The sequence below is a fragment of the Berghia stephanieae genome, chromosome 2, assembly GCF_034508935.2.
Source record: "Berghia stephanieae isolate SIO BIC M18660-M18661 chromosome 2, UCSD_Bste_1.3, whole genome shotgun sequence".
Lineage (NCBI taxonomy): Eukaryota > Metazoa > Mollusca > Gastropoda > Nudibranchia > Aeolidiidae > Berghia > Berghia stephanieae.
The window spans coordinates 26,110,843-26,128,342 of NC_088361.1; the positions used below are offsets into that span (position 1 = coordinate 26,110,843).

The 17,500-nt window shown below is 39.8% G+C and overlaps 2 protein-coding genes across 7 annotated transcripts in view; both read left to right on the forward strand.

Moving 5' to 3' along the window:
* Positions 1 to 8,536: 8,536 nt before the first annotated feature.
* Positions 8,537 to 9,695, forward strand: LOC144964580 (52 kDa repressor of the inhibitor of the protein kinase-like). Its single transcript, XM_078899012.1, has 2 exons — positions 8,537 to 8,755; positions 9,388 to 9,695. Exons 1-2 carry the CDS (start codon positions 8,637 to 8,639, stop codon positions 9,545 to 9,547), a joined length of 279 nt encoding a protein of 92 aa, XP_078755138.1. The 5' UTR covers positions 8,537 to 8,636; the 3' UTR covers positions 9,548 to 9,695.
* Positions 9,696 to 11,278: 1,583 nt separating this feature from the next.
* Positions 11,279 to 17,500, forward strand: part of LOC144964582 (mucosa-associated lymphoid tissue lymphoma translocation protein 1-like) — a 24,788-nt gene continuing 18,566 nt past the window's right edge. The window contains exons 1-4 of one of the 6 annotated variants that reach the window (XM_078899019.1): positions 11,279 to 11,377; positions 12,231 to 12,417; positions 14,355 to 14,503; positions 16,439 to 16,613. In XM_078899019.1, the coding sequence (XP_078755145.1) occupies positions 12,281 to 12,417; positions 14,355 to 14,503; positions 16,439 to 16,613 (461 nt within the window). In that variant the 5' untranslated portion in view covers positions 11,279 to 11,377; positions 12,231 to 12,280. Of the gene's footprint in view, positions 11,682 to 11,752; positions 11,879 to 12,230; positions 12,418 to 14,354; positions 14,504 to 16,438; positions 16,614 to 17,500 lie in introns of those variants that run through there. The other 5 variants (XM_078899020.1, XM_078899017.1, XM_078899018.1 and 2 more) reach the window with 5 other exon arrangements.

A 17,500-nucleotide genomic window follows, 5' to 3' on the forward strand; every position in this document is an offset into this window, starting at 1 on the left:
TTTATATTCATTTGAAACAATTCGTTTTGTAGAATCTAGTCATGACGGTCATGAATCTAGTGCATAGCGTAGACTTCTTGTTGGCTTATAAGTTTCTAAAAATTCAGTTATATACACTGGTGCTTGATCATTAAGGCACTTGTAGCACAATACTCCTATTTGAATTCGATTCTCACTTTAATTGGTAACTAATGCAGCTCATCCAAAAGTGGCAACGAGTAGGATATTCTCTTTTTTTCTTAAAATCAATTTAGCAGCCGCATTCTGGATACTTTGCAGGCGTGATATTTTATCGTTGCTTACATTCAAGATTAACGAGTTACAGTAATCTATTTTAGATAGTAAGAAATATGTTATTAGTTTGCATGTTACTTTCCTTGTGAGGAACGGTCTAACGGACGCAATTCTTTTTAAGCCTATTGTCAAACTTCTACATAGAGAGAAAATCAAACTATGCCTGCATAGTCATATGTTGATCAAGCATTACCCCGAGGTTTTTCACACCCGTTGAGAGGTTAATTGTGCGCCCATTTATGTTTAGAGTAAACTTCAGAAAACCATCTTTCAAAACACTTTTTCTACCACACACCATCACCTGTCTTTTCATTGTTCAGCTTTAACTTGTTAATTTCCATCCAGCATTTAACATCTCTAATTCTAATACAGTCCTCAACACGGATAATCAATTACTAGGGATATCGCTTACATAGATCTGAGTGTCATAGAAATGATACATTAATTTATTTTTAACAAAAATATCCGAAAGAGGTCGGTTGATAAACAAAAAAGCCTTTGACTTTTAAAGATTTGTTGTTAGATAGACAGCCGGACAACATGGCTGACACCTGTTGACATTGAGCTTCGGCTCAGTGGATAGTCTTATGTTTCCATTTATTCACTGTGTGGAATCTTTAATTTTTACGTGATGTGGACTAATCTTAATATTGGAACTTTTAACTTAAGATCTATTAAAAGTAACATTCGAAAGGAACAACTGTGTCAAGATTTAGAAAGTTATAAAATCGATGTGTTGTGTTTACAAGAGACGAAGATCCAAGATGGAGTCGACCAAACAATAAATGGTCACAGACTGCTGTGCTTTGCTTCCAGTTCACCTCACTATGGTGGTGGATTTCTCATAAATAAAAACTGCAGGGATTTGACTAGTGACGAATGGAATGTTTCGGACAGAATATGTGTTCTTGAGCTTAAGTGTAAGATCAATTCAAGGAACCAGAATAACAATAACAAAGACGATCACGGTAAGAAGACGTTCACTATCTCAATCGTAAATGTTTACGCACCAACAAGTCAACGCGCAAAACAATACCCAGAGGAAACTGATAAATTTTACAAAGACCTAGACGATACACTGAACAAAATAGGAAACAAATCAATATTAATAATTGCTGGAGATTTTAATGCCAAAGTAGGAAAACGTCTCGACAGTGACACACTATGCTTAGGATCATACTCAAAAGGAAAACGTAACGATAACGGAGAAAAATTAGTCCAGTTCTGTGAACAGAGAAAACTTTTCATAACAAACAGTGCTTTCAACCACCCATCAAGACACCAGACAACATGGGTAGGACAAAGGAAAGACCCAACCCAAGACAAAATGATAACAATACACAACCAAATAGACTATATCATATGTCGACAGCGCCATAAACACTACTCAACCAACTCGCGATCATACGGTGGTACACTGCTAACATCCGATCACAAACTTGTAAAAACGAATTTCAACATAAATGTGTACAGACAACGAAGACAGAAAGGTAAAACGGCAGTCAAAATAAACACGGCAAAAATAGTAAATGAGCGAGAATGTCGCATTCATTACCAATATGAACTTAACTCAAGTCTATGGAAAATAAAGCAAAACAGCAATCCAAACAATGAATGGAAAGAGACGCAAGCGGCAATGAAATATGCGGGGGAAGAAAGTGCAGGCTCTATTAATACAACTAAGAAAAAACCAAATCGAACGCCTAACATCGCTATTAACGATCTATCGCGGCAACAAAAAGAACTTAGGATCAGGATACAAAACACGAAAGACTCGGAAGAAATAATGAACCTGAAAACGGACCGAAACAAAATACTGCATTCAATTCGATCACTTACAATAAAACACAGAAACGAGGAATTAGACAAAAAAGTGGAAGACATAGAAAAGTCCAATACTAACGCATCGTCTATGTTCAAAGCGACGAAATCTCTGAACCGAAAACCATTCGAGAACCCAAAACTACAGGATAAATTTGGCAAACAGACAACAAATCCCAACGATATCCTTGACATTGTAACTGACCACTTCCAGCAGAAATTTCACAAACAAGTCTCACAAATATCGCCCTTCTCAGGAAACCCTAGAGACCTAAACAACCGCATCACAACAACTGAAGTTAGAAATAGCATAAAGTGCCTAAACAATAACAGATCCCCAGGCGAAGATGAAATTCCCGCTGAATTGCTGGAATGCGGTACCCTCTCCCTGGATCTGAGCATTGCAAACATAATGAACAAAACATTCTCAACACACAAAGACTGGGACATAAACAGCGGTGTCCTAATTACAATACAAAAACCAGGAAAAACGAAAGGACCCGTAAACAACCTGCGCCCAATAACATTACTGAATACCATAAGAAAAACACTGTCAACTATTGTCCTCAACAGAATCAGACCGAAAACAGAAAAATATCTATCGCATAGCCAAAGCGGGTTTCGCCAAGACCGAAGCACATCGGACGTTGTATGGACACATAAATGGTTGGCAGCAAAGGCACTCAAAGAAAACATATCCATAACAATAACCGGAATCGATATGTCCGCAGCCTTTGATACGATCGACAGAGGAAAACTTTTGGAGATATTAACAGACATAGTAGACGAAGACGAGCTCCGAATAATCCGATTTCTCCTCAGCAACACAAAGATACAACCAAGGATATACGGGGCCACAAAAAAGACGCAGTTCGAAAGTAACATCGGGACCCCCCAAGGAGATAGTCTGAGCCCGATTCTGTTCACAATATACTTAGAACACGCTCTGAAAGAAGTTCGAAAATTCATTCCAAAACCAACGACTCATATTGAGAATGCAATCCCTAGAGAAATCGCCTATGCAGATGATGTCGATTTTATTGGATCAACACCAGCAAATATAGACATCATACAAAATACCCTCATGAAATATAACCTCCAAGTCAATGCCAATAAAACCGAATTTACAACAATATTGAGGAACAAAGAGGAATGGAAAAGAACAAAGAAAGTCGGCTCACTAATTGGAGACACCGAGGATGTACAAAGAAGAAAACAGCTATCAAACGCCGCACTCAGTAAACTCACCAATGTATGGATTAGAGGTGACAAAATAAAGAGAAAAACCAAACTGAAACTGTACCGTGCTCTTGTAAAACCGGTACTTCTGTATAACTGCGGCACTTGGGCGTTGACAAAATCCGAAGAAGAACATCTGGATGCCTTCCATCGCACACAGCTAAGAAGGGTACTGGACATCAAATACCCAAAAAAGATCTCAAATGAATCACTCTATAAGATCACAAAAGAAAGACCAATCTCCCTTGACATTTTACAACAACGATGGCAACTTTTCGGCCACATACTACGCAGGGACAAAAACATACCAGCTAACCAAGCCATGTCGGGATACTTCCAAAAACACGGGAACCTTATCAGAGGAAGACCGATCACAACACTCCCTGTGATCCTAAACAAAAACCTCACAACACTTGGACAAAGCATTAGTCTCATAACGGCAGGGGACCTTGAAAATCTGAGAACCCTAGCAGAGGACCGGCAATATTGGAGACACCTCACAAAGGAAATACTGGAAACAGCCAAGGCGACCCGATCTTTCGGTCGAGACGCGAAAGGCATCTAAGTCAAGTAGATAGATAGATAGATAGATAGATAGATAGATAGATAGATAGATAGATAGATAGATAGATAGATAGATAGATAGATAGATAGATGGATAGATAGATAGATAGATAGATAGATAGATAGATAGATAGATAGATAGATAGATAGATAGATAGATAGATAGATAAATGGAGGGTTGTGGAGAGAGAGAGAGAGAGAGAGAGAGAGAGAGAGAGAGAGAGAGAGAGAGAGAGAGAGAATAAGTAGACGAATATATACAATAACCGATGAAAACGATAGATAGCTGGAAAGATAGAAGAATAAGTAGATAACCATTAGTTAGAGGGATAGATAAATAGTAGGTATTATTATTATTATTATTATTATTATTATTATTATTATTATTATTATTATTATTATTATTATTATTATTATTATTATTATTATTATTGGAGCTTTTATATAGCGCAATATCTACTAACGTGCTCAAAGCGCTTCACAAGGGGTCCATGGCCACAGCAACATTTAAAATGTAGGACGCTACTACTACTACTAACATGAGCTTTTATATAGAGCAATATCCACTTAACGTGCTCAAAGCGCTTTACAAGGGGTCCCTGGCCAACAGCCCCCCTCGTGGATCTTTACCTTGCAGCTGGTGAGGGGGCTTGAGCACACGGGAGGGCAAAGGTGTAAATCCCGGTTGATCGTCACGAGACCATACCGGGTATCGAGCCAACGAGCCACATGAGCTGCTCGCCCCGGTGTGTGACTAAATTTGATCCAACCCGGTGCCCGAATAGCAGCCGCTATCCCGGGCGCCACACTACTATGTTCATGAAGGTTCCAAATCAGTTCAGTCAATGGCGAAGCGGTCTGCCGCCTAGCCAAATAATACCGCGTTCGTGTCGCCAGGGTCGTTGGCACGTTCGAGAAAAAAGCAAGCGTCCCTCCACACAATCGATTCTCGGCCTGCCGATCGGAAAATACGACGGCGGGGATAGCGACCGGACGCACATATTGTCCCTGAATGTCGAGAGCCAGAGTATGGCGAAAAATGAGCTTTAATCAAAGCTACTGGCCGCCCATCGCGTAGACATCCTACTGTTACAGGAGACCCACCTTTACTCAGGCGAGCAATCTTCCGATTCCAGATCCCAGGCTATACGGTGGTCCAACGCGAGGACACTTCGAGGCTCAAAGGAGGTGTTAGCGTTTACGCTAAAGAGCCATCGAAGGTAAGAGTCATTGAGAGCGTAACGGACAGCAATTGGGTGAACCGAATTTCCGTGGAAGTAGGTGGACTGTGTTTGCATAATATCTACAAACCACCTAGAGCGACTTGGACTACACCACCGGTACCGGTGGTCAGCCATCCTTCCATCTGTCTGGGAGACTTTAATAGCCACCATCACGAATGGGGCTACCGAGACTGCAACGAGACAGGAAGACAACTCCGCTCATGGATGGACTGTAATGATCTACACCTAGTGTACGATCCTACAGCCAAGGGTACCTTCAGGGATAACCGCCATAAGAAGGAGTATACTCCAGACCTCACCCTCGTTACGAAAGGCGCGAACGGTGAACCGCTGCAGGTGAAGCGAACAGTCCTCGGGGACTTTCCGCATAGCCAGCACAGGCCGGTTCTTGTCACAGCTGGGGTGACAATACCGAGGGTGCAGTCTCTCCCACTTTGCAGATGGAACTTCAGGAAGGCTGACTGGAAGGAATTCAGTTCCTATATCGGGCAGGTTTGCCCTGCCATTCCTCCCAAGTCCGAGAATATAACCAGATTTAGCAGGCTACTGGTTAAGAGCGCTCAACGTTCTATTCCACGGAGCAAACGGAAATTCTACACCCTTGCTGGACAGCAGAGTCGGAAGAGCTGTACCGAGAGTACCAGCAGACCCAGTCCCAGGACTACTTCAGTCTCTGGCAGAGGGAAAAAAGCAACGGTGGCAGGAGACCGTGGAAAGTCTCGACTTTACACACTCCAGCCGCCACGCTTGGCGTCTGATAAAGAAATTGGACCCAGACCGGAATTACGCGAAGGCTGCACCGGAGTGTGAGGCAGACAAAATTGCCAAGAACATTAAGAACCGTAGCAAACGGGTCCCTAATCAGGCTTTTGAGCGCGGTGTCCGCAAGGCGTACCGTACGATTTTGGAATCGTTACCTGCGGAGGAGTCGGACTGGACGGCCCCGTTCAGTCCCCGAGAAGTGGGTGTAGCCATTAGCGATGTGAAGAACGGCAAAGCCGCAGGGATAGATGGTGTATATCCCGATATGGTGACGCATCTGGGCCCCAGGGCACGTGCCTGGCTGGCAGAGGCAATGTCCGACGTCCTTGCAAAAGGAAAGCTTCCACAAGTGTGGAAGCATACGAAGATAGTTGCCATCCTAAAGCCAGGGAAACCGGCGAAGGAGGCCGACAGTTACAGACCCATATCGCTGCTGAGCTGTCTTTACAAATTGTTGGAGCGTGTTCTATTAAACCGATGGGGGCCGGTCCTAGACGCTGCCCTGCCACCCGAGCAGGCGGGCTTCAGGGAAGGGAGGTGCACCACGGAGCAGGTCATTGCCCTTACAGAGCATATTGAGCACGGGTTTGAGAGAAAACAGCAAACAGGTGCTGTCTTTATAGACCTATCAGCGGCGTACGATACGGTCTGGTGCGAAGGGTTGATATTCAAACTTGCAAAAAATCATAAGGTGCAAAAAGACCTTGAAGTTGTTCTCTTCGATCTTAGGGGAAAGGCAATTCCACGTCGCGCTGGAAGACGCCACGAGCAAAGTAAGGAAATTGAAGAATGGGGTCCCCTGGGGTCGGTACTTGCGCCAATGTTGTTTAACGTTTACATTAGCGATATGCCGAACACTTCCTCCCTGAGTCTGGGATACGCGGACGACTGGGCACTCGTTACTCAGAGTAAAGTGTGGACCCGTCTCGAGAGCGTACTCAGCGAGGACGTCACCAGACTCAAATCCTACTTCGAACACTTCAAAAACCGTGGCCACTGCATTTCACTTATGCAGTGCATGGCACACCCGCAAACTGAATGTCCCATATGAGCCGCATCCAAAATATTTAGGGGTGACGTTGGATCGCAGCCTTACCTACCAGGGTGCCCGGAAGATAGAGAAGCGGAATAGCCTTCTGAGGAAGCTAGCGGGATCGACTTGGGGCGATAGCCAAGCGCTCCTGAGAACGTCCGCCTTGGCACTATGCTATTCCACCGCGGAGTATTGCGCTCCAGTGTGGGGCAGAAGCAGAAACGTTGAGAAGGTGGGTGTAAAACTTCGCAAGTCGATGCACATAGTGTCAGGAACGCTAGCAACAACCCATAGAGAATGGGGCCCGATAATGGCAGCGATCCAGCCCCCCGATGTCCTGAGGGAGACGATTACGGGAAACTGGCTGAGTAAGATCAAAGAGAGAGGGAATGGGGATACCCCTCTGATGCGCATAATGGACGGTGCCCCCGTTTCGAGCCGAAATAAGTCCCGACAACCCTTGTACGCAGAATCCCTGACTACGGACAGAGCTGCACATACTAGATGGAGGTCGGTTTGGACGAATTCCATCCCTCGTGGGGGTGGGGACCTACATTCCTCTAAGCTTGGTGAGAAGTTGCCAGGCTTTGATACCAGTAAGAGGAGACATTGGGTGGCTGCGAATCGGCTTCGGTCGAGGAGCTGCCTAACGGCAAGTGCGTTACATCGGTGGGGTCTTACTACCTGTCCAATATGTACCCGCTGTGGGCAAGAACCCGAGACGGCAGAGCATCTAGTCGAAAGGTGTGTTGTGACGATGCTACACGGCGGGTTCGCGACGGTGCACGAATGCGGACCGGACTTTGCTGATTGGGTCGATCGTCATAACATAGTAGTGTGAGAACCATAAGAGGCTGCTGCCAACAGCAACACTTGATATTTATTAAGACGGGACATGACGCCTGTTAGGCGATATTACATTTTTTTCGGACAGAGACAACACTGTTAACGGCCAGGTACTCATTTTACACCTGAGTACGGTGAGAGAATGTGCGTAAAGAGCCTTCTCCAAGAACTCAACTATGCGCTGAGCGAGGCTCGAACCCAAGACCTTCCGATCCGAAGGCGAGTGTCATACCACTTGACCACATAGCCGCACAACTACTACTACTACTATTTCTTCTATTACTACTACTTCTACTATTATATTTCTGTTATGTCTTTTAGCTTCCATTATTTTCTTGAAAGTTCATGTCTCTCACTGGCTTTATATTATAATTTCTATCACACCCTTGGGACTCTCTACTCACAAACCCACGCCATGCTAACGCTTTATTCTCACACCCCAACCATCGTTGATTACAGACGACACAATTTATACTCCATTTCATTTTATTTGTTTTCAATGTTTATTGTTGTGCTGACGAAGGGTTTGTAACCGAAACGTCCATTGTCATTGTTGTCTCTATCCGTAGCCTCTCCATCATTGAGGTCTTACATACTGTTCACGCTGCTCTCCATTTATCATTATCACTCTTTCTTTATTATTTTCACTTTTCACGATCCAAGGCTTATACCACAGACTACAAGACGTCTCTGAGTAGTGAGTAGCCTAATAATCTGTGGCTTTCACCAGAGAGATTGTATAGCTAACGCTTCGAGAGCTCTCTCTAGCCAAAAAGCCCGTATCTGGGTCAACAGCTGATCGTGGAAATAAGCGCGTACAACAATGAGCTAAGATGGCGCCGACGCCGACAACACATAACAAATGCCAGTGGTGTTCCGGTATCAATTGTTCAAATTCTCGACACAAGAGACCAGATTTAGGTTTCTTCCGTTTCCCAAAGGATCCTGAAAGGTGAGAAAATTAAACTTTAATCTATTAACCTTAACAAATAACTATATTTCTATATTAACACGTCTAGATTGTGTTACAAGAGAAAATGAACATTAGATTTCTGATCCAGTTCTAATCTACTGCACCGTGACTGTGACCCTTAAAGGTGGCTCTGTTGGGGGTGAGGCTAGCCATTATCTTCTTCTTCTTCATCTTCTTCTTCTCCTTTTCCATAATAGCAGATGTGGTTGATTTAAAACACAGTAAAGGGTAGGGGGCGACGGTGTAGCTACACGGCATTGAATTTTAGCCATATATGTTGTGCCAGTGGATTTAAGCTTAAAATAATTGAGCTTTTATATAGCGCAATATCCAATAAATATGCTCAAAGAGCTTTAGAGGGATGACTAGATAGGATGTACATTGACTAGACTTGTGATGCCTATGTCTAGATTCTAGTACAGTAGTAATCTCAATGAAGTGAGCTTAGTTTTTTAGAAGTTTATCTAAAGAGAAGCATACATCTAGTCTCTCTCGGCCAATTAGTATGTGCTTTTATGTATAAAATTAACTCTTAATCAGACCTAGCTCTCAATTAATTACTAATAATAGATCTAGATCCAATATTGAACTGCGTTAGTTATTTTTTACAGGTCCAGGCGTTGGGTCATCAACTGCAGGCGTGCTGATTTGGATGACAAGTCAGCTGATGCACTGTACAGACGAAATGTTTTATGTGAAGAACCTTTTGATGCTTCCTGTTTCAGTGGCAGTCAAGACACGCCTTCAACAAGATGTTCCACAGGAAATTAGACAGCTGATGTTGCCATCAACTATGCAATCCCTAATACCAAATGAACAGAATGTAACAACTTGCATATCTGGGTATGTTGCAGTCAAATTAATGCCCCATGTGTGTACAGACTGTCAAGATTTATTGAAAGGTGACAAGGACCCTGGCAAAGAGGAGAGTCAAGTATTCCTGCATGCAAAGAACCTTCAGGGTTGTAACCATGGCGGTCTCTGTGCACCAAGTTCAGAACTTCTCTGTATCATAGAAATTATGGAAAAGGAATTCAGAGACGCCATTACTCCCACACTGCACATTACTGGTCTGAGAAATAGGATCATTAGACGGCTTGTGGTAAGCATTCCACCCCACATGGGCCTTGGTTGCAAAAATGGAAAGTGTGATTTACTTTTTTATGTAGCTAATTTGTTCACTAATGCCAGTTAATGAATCAGACACTGTCAGAAAAACAGCCCACCCATAGAAATAGGAAGGCTGCCACATTTAGCCATGTCGTGTAGATTTGATATGTCGCTGATTTGTTTTCTTACCGGTATGCCTGTTGTTGTTGGCTTCCGTCTGTCTCAGGAGACAATGGATGTATACCGAGGTTATCAATTCTGGTCTGTCACTGTCAATCATCGGTGTTGATGCAGCATTGTCCCCCTTTGTGATTTTACTGAGCCATTTTTCAGTTTATAAAATGTGTTTTAGATTAGATTCTACAATACTTACACGAGAGTACATGTATTTTGTATTTCTCTCCTTCATTATGTTTAATTGTACTTGTGGTCATTAATCTATGCAACGCAACTTGACGTCATCTTAGTCATGCATACTATTTTTTCATTGTACATATTATTTTGAACTATACGTGTGTTAATTAAACACATACTTACACACACACACACACACACACACACAGAAGAGAGAGAGGAGAGAGAGAGAGAGAGAGAGAGAGAGAGAGAAGAGGAGAGAGAGAGAGAGGAGAGAGAGAGAGAGAGAGAGAGAGAGAGAGAGAGAGAGAGAGAGAGAGAGAGAGAGAGAGAGAGAGAGAGGAGAGAGAGAGAGAGAGAGAGAGAGAGGAGAGAGAGAGAGAGAGAGAGAAGAGGAGAGAGAGAGAGAGAGAGAGAGAGAAGAGGAGAGAGAGAGAGAGAGAGAAGAGAGAGAGAGAGAGAGAGAGAGAGAGGAGAGAGAGAGGAGAGGAGAGAGAGAGATGAGAGAGAGAGAGAGAAGGATTGATGGTTTGTGTGAAAATACAAAGGTCGTTTGTTTCTATTAAGTTTGTTTAAAATAAATCATGATTTTCGCTGTAAAGTTGAGTTAAATTTATTTTTTGTCAAAGTTTATCCCCCCCCCCTCACCCCTCCCACCGCCTTCTCTCTCTCTCTCTCTCTCTCTCTCTCTCTCTCTCTGTGTGTGTGTGTGTGTGTGTGTCTCACACACACACATCATTATTATTATAAGTAATTTATTTTAGAATCTTACAAAGTTATCGTAACCTGATCTAGAGAATCAAACTAATCTGTACGATTTTGCACATAAAGCCTGAGCCGATAGTAAAGAAAAAGAGCAGCGATCTCTAGCAGACGAAACACACATTCAGTGATCCGCGCCTATTTCGTGACACACAATTTTTCGGCTGATACGCAATGAAATGCATTGTTGTCATGGAGAGCGGGAGGGAAGAGAGAGCTCTCTAAGCGTTAGCTTCTAAACTCTCTGCTTTCACTTCCTTATTAAAAAGTATAACTGCAGTGATCGAATACGAATCACGAACCACGAATCACAAAACGGAAAAGTGCAATGGAAAAGTAAACAATAAACAAAGGACTAGGGATATTACAATGCCAGTATAATATTGACTTTATAAACACTCTATTACATTCTAACTAAAGGTTATACGACTTTCAACCATTTTAATAGTCCTTTATTTTTTGCTGGTGAGGAAATTTCGATGAAAAAATTGCATTCGGTTGGTTAAAAGTACGTTTTAAAAGTAACATTAACAGTGAACAGTGTCATTTGGGTGCACTTATTTAAAGTGCAAAATTCCTTATGAGCTCATTGTTGTCATTGACATCTAAAACAATGACGTAAAAAATTGTCCATAACAACAACTAGGCCTATAAGTGGGTTCGGACATCAGACCTGCATGTAAGTACACGTCGGGGTGAGGGGAAATTTGAACAGGATATCACATCTAAATTTAGACTTCTATAGAATGGACCGAAAGAGAAAAATCCGAGTAAAAGCCTAGATAGTTTTATTTATTATTTAAATCTAATCTAGCCGATCAGTCATTCAATAGTCAACAGTTACAGTTCTTTTTTTTCTGGTTTTTGATGTTTAAAGTAAGTGAAAGTGTAACATCATGCTATTAGTATTAGTGACCTTTTGATATTTTCCATTAAGTAATTAAGCTAATATTAATATGTCAACCTTATGTTATCTGTTATTAGTTTATATTGTATTGTTTTGACAACATATATAATCTTATGATTATGATAATATATCTTCATAATTATTTTAGAATCGAAAGGAAAATGGCTACGTAAGAAGTTAAAAATCATAGCAAATGTTTTTGTTTTTTTTAGATTAAGGTGAAGTCTGATTTTGCTTCCCTCCCTCCCCTCAAATCCAATTTCAAATAATTAAATAGGTATAGAGAAAATCATTCTGTTTTTATGCAATTTTATATTTCAGATCATGCATGACTAGTAATTTAAACTTGATGTTATACAAATTATAAAAAGATGGAAAGGTTGAATCAGATTGGCAATCTCAGTGTGAGTCAACTTCCAGGTGATCTATATTTAGGCGTTAAACAGCATCTAAATCAAGAACCTTGCTGGAGGAGCTTTACTAACATGTTGGATGGTATATATACTTTGTAAGTGCCAACATCATAATTTTGTTGTTTATCAGGTGAAATTTAGTTCACATACTGTTGTTTAGAATATGGAGTTGTAATATTTAGCTTATCAAGTAACATGCTGTATTGTCATCTAAAAACATAGATTTATTTATAAATGATAACACTATCATGAAAACACCTTCCAGTACTTTTTCAACTCACTTCACCTTCAACTCCCGAATATAGGAAATTCATTACTGGCCTCCCCCAGGAGTAGAATTAGAATGGGCCTTTTGATCATATTCTGTTGTGCCATAGGGGTAACTTAATTGACAAGAAGTCAGGGAAAAGTGGCTCTCGATTGACTAGAATTTGAAGCAACTTTTTTTTGGGTCGTGGATAGCTCATACGGAAGAGTCATGATCTCCCTGACCAGGCGGAATTGTTGTACCAGTAAAGTCACGGGTTCTAGCCCCCATCGCTGCCGTGACATTTTTATTCTTTGTTGTCTTCTGGCACTTTCCTACTCGCTTCATTTCTTGGTAACTTAGTTGATAGATCTAAGACACATTGTGCTCCATGTACAGATGAGAATTTTTTTTCATGACCCCTCTTGCCTCTTTCAACCCATGGGGATTGGAAAGCTGGTTCTCTGTAAGTGTAAGATCTGGTGGAAAGTACTTTGTGATAAATTGTGATCCTATCCAAAGAGATACAAACAATCATTGCTGTCAGCTTATAACCACTGATACACAGTGATAAACTCATAATTTTCAAGGATTATTTTTACGAAGTGACTATTTCTCCGAATGCTTGGAAAAATAAACTTGATCTATATTTCTCTGAACGTTTTCCATTCTCAAGATTTTTTTGGTTATTTGCAAGAATGTCTGTGTGAATGATGAATGTGTATGCATTTTTTTTTTAGTTTTCTTGTGCCAGTGCTAGGGCGCTCTGTCTTTTATTCCCAACTTTCTGTTAGACTTCTATCTTGAGTTTGTGGTATCCTGTCTTTCAACTTCTGTTCCCGTCTTGAGACTTTGGCTTTGTTATTTAGGTTTACTTCTGTTCTCTCTTTGATAGTGCAGCACCAAGTGCAAAAGTAAATGCATCATGGAGTAATCACGATAGCACAACTTTTTGATAATATCTGTCTTTATCAACAATGTGCCTAAAAAACGCTAGCTTGATGATTTGTGAGAATTCCCTGTCCACTGTGTTTGAGCGTTTACTTTTGCATCGACATCGCGTCCATTACCCATCAGCTACTGGAGGCTAGTCAACCATTCAGAGAAATAGAGTTCAAGTTTATTTTCCCGAGTGTTCGGAGAAATAGAGCCAGCCTTATTTTTTATGCTTATAGAATGTGTCATTGTCAGTCATTACAAGAAAGATGGGTCGAACATAGAGAGCAGACTTTGGAATCAGTATGAGACTGTATGGTTGGATCTCAGATATGATTCCTTTGACACTGAATTTTGTTTCATATGTCCATGACTGACACTTATCCAAGGCAAACACTTTCATTAGGACTTGAGGGATTCTGTCTTATACAGGTGTTCGACTGTATGTTTAGGAAGGATGAAAGCATGCATCGTTTGTATAGATCTGGTTACCGTTGCCATGGGAATGGACTCCGTCTGGGAAAGTCAGTTTTTAGATTTAAAGACTTTTTTTTATTGATCAATTACATCATTTTGAGAGCTAAAACAATAGAAATTTATATATTTTTCTCCTGTATCTTTAAATATAAATGATTACTGTATATTATACAACCATAAACAAAAATATAGTCATTGTTCTTCCCTTAAAGGAAAGCTGATATTTTACATAATTGATAATCATTCAATGCTTATTGGGTTGATTTTTTTCTAATTTTTTGTTGAGGTTGTATGATATTTTCAGCTTTTTGAGTCGATTTTATCATTTCATATCATTATTTCAATCCAAAACAAAATTCACTACTTTTACAGGTCAGATATTGAAAAAGATGCCAGAGATCCAGATAGGGTAGAGAGACTTCTGTTGAAACTTAGGTCTCTTGAAATGACCATACACCAGTTTATTGAGTATGTTCGTCTTGCTCAAATTGAACCAATTCTTAGGGTGTTTGGTATCAGAGGTAAGAGTAATGACTTACGTCAAAGTGTTTTGTCTTTGGCATTTGAATCTAATCTTTTTTTTAAAAATAGGGTTTTAGGTCAAAATTGTTCTGTTCAGCCAATGCTCAATTTATACCAAGGAGCACAGAAATTCTGGTAAATCTAGAAATAAGAAAACTGTCTTTTACAGATTGATCTATTGCATAACTTGCAAACCTTTTTTTTAATTAAGGGTAATTCTTTCAGAATTTGACATAGACAAAATGCTATGCACCCTTTTTTATAGATCCGTTTTGGAGACCGTTATTACTTTTTGTACTACAGCATGGTGTGGAAATGCCAGTATTTGCGACATTAAGAAAATTTATCGGATAATTGATAAAGCCTGGAGTTATACTCACCCAATTTCCAATGTGGAAGAACTGTTCAAGAGATTTTGTCTAAGTAAAATGGAGAAAGTTATGAAGGATGCCGATCACCCCCTTCACAAATATATTAAGTTCTCCAGGAGGAGCCTTATATCTATAAAAATAAAGACAACATGTCACCTTAATTCATTTTTGCCACATGGTGTTCGAATTTTTAACGCGCAACTGTGATTTAAATTAAATACTATCTTTTAAATATACACACACAAGTTAGGACTAAAGGCCAGAGTTATGCCTATCTCAATTTATCAAATTAATATATAAAGTGTTGCTATTGGTTCTTGGTTGTATATTTTTACATTTTTGTGCATTTGCATATGGATTCAATCCAGGGGTCATGGGGACAACATGTTTCACTTTGTAAAATATATATATATATGTATACATTGTCGCCATAGATTCTCAACTTTGTGTTTATACATTTTTATGCATGCCACGTTTGTAAACGAATTTCCATTTTTAAAAAATGAATAAAATATATATTATTATTATTATTATTATTATTATTATTATTATTATTATTATTATTATTATTATTATTATTATTATTATTATTATTGTTATCACCCGTTGACCTAAATGATTATTTATAAATTCTTTTAGGACAAAATGATGGTACCCATTATGATAGGTCGTGATATTGGGAAACGCCATCTGGCTGATCTGTTGCCAGATTCATTTGGTTGCACCCATAAATTTCATTAGTAGACTGATAATGATCATTGATGGCTCAAAATATTTGTCTTGATCGAAGTTAGTTTCCACAATTTTCCACAAAATGGAAGGATAATATTTGAAATAAATGAGTGTCTTTTGTAGCAGCCTTTATTTCTCTGAAAATATTGCAGGTTCTCCTTTAGTTTAATTAAAATTTCATAATTGGGACTTTTACCTGTCTAATATTATGAGTGAAAGTTTTCCCAGTTATATTATTTCTCACAATTTTTATAGCTCTATCTACAGACTTCATTATTTCCACTAAAAGATCAGTAACATTGCTGTTTCTGATGCGCTGGTGATAATAGTACAATTTGATGTAAGGGTTTTTGATATGTTGGTGAAGATGGTACAATTTGATATAAGGGTTTCTAATACGTTGGTAAAAATAGTTTTTGATGTAAGGGTTTCTAATATGTTGGTGAAGATAGTACAATTTGATATAAGGATGAAGAAAAATCAAATATTTACAATACATGGCTGAATTAAAGTTCCGGCTCATAAGTGTTCCAAAATGGCAGTTTGGTGCAAAGTAATTTTCTGCTTTGTAATCTGAAGGTTTGGACATACATCTGTCTTATTGTATTGCCTTACTCACTTTGCAGCTCTGCTCTGCTGCTGAATTGGGGTTGAATAAAAATAGTCATTCAACCTCCTGAGCTCAACTTTTAGCCAATTCTGAAGCTGTATTTAGGAACTTAAGGAAATTTTATTTTTAATTAATATTTAACAGAAAAGTCTAATGAATAAGTTATAATAACATTTGTTTTTTATTCATCCTTTTTTACTTGCCTCGATCTTTCTAATTAGTCCCAGTCAATATAACCCATCAGCCCTTTCCTTTGTGGTGGAATATCACAGTGGGAGAATCACTGTCCATAGAACTGAGGGCTACTGGGTCTCCACCACTCCTGTACCAGTGGTTCAAAGACGAACAACGCATTCCAAGTGCTAATGGAGATGTGCTACAAATACCATCAGCATGGTGAGTGAAGTTAATACACAAACTTCCTCCCGTGTATATATTTAGCTCTCCATCACGTTAAAGAAAAAATTATTCAAATAGAATTTGAGCTTCAGTTTAATTTACAAAGACAAATGGTATGTACGTGTTGGGTTTCCCCTTCATCAGCAGAGTGTGCAATGGATTAGACTTCAAATTTAATATGGATGAAAGTAAGATGGTCAGTAGTGAACCTTAAACTTAAACTTGAGCTTTTATATTGCGCATTATCCACTAAACATGCTCAAAGCACTTTACAAGGGGTCCCTAGCCAACAGCAACACTTATGTAGGATGAGAGATGACGACAGAGACAAAGCTGTTAATCGCCATGTGCTCATTTTACACCTGAGCACAGTGAGAGAATGTGAGTAAGGAGCCTTTTCCAATGACTCAACTATGTTCCGCTCAGAGCAGGACTCAAACCCAGGATCTTTTATAATAAATATTAATAATATAATATACTTATATAGTGCCCATTAATCCACTGACAAGTGCTCTATGGCGCTTTACAGTCACTCCGACTATATAAACTAGCATACACACTAAGATGTCTGCACACATACACCTGTACACTCAAACCCACATACAGAAACTTTACATCCACAAGCTCTTTACATACACTTTACTATATCATCTACCCTAAATTAAAACATAAAGCCTATTAATTGTCAAAATAAGCTCTTCTAAATAATTTGGTTTTCAATTTATTTCTAAAGGTATCTACATTTTCACTGTTTTTGGTATTATATCAAAGGGAATTTTAATTGTTCTTTATCTTAATTGGAATTCTTTGAAAGTGGAGTCACCAACTTTTGATCCAAAGACGAGTGTCATACCCCTAGACCCCATAGCCCCGTAGATGGTAAT

Coding starts and splice junctions, on each gene's coding strand:
- LOC144964580 (XM_078899012.1), top strand. CDS start 8,637: ATGGCGCCGACGCCGACAACACATAACAAATGCCAGTGGTGTTCCGGT. Junction 8,756..9,387: donor TTCCCAAAGGATCCTGAAAG/GTGAGAAAATTA, acceptor TATTTTTTACAG/GTCCAGGCGTTGGGTCATCA.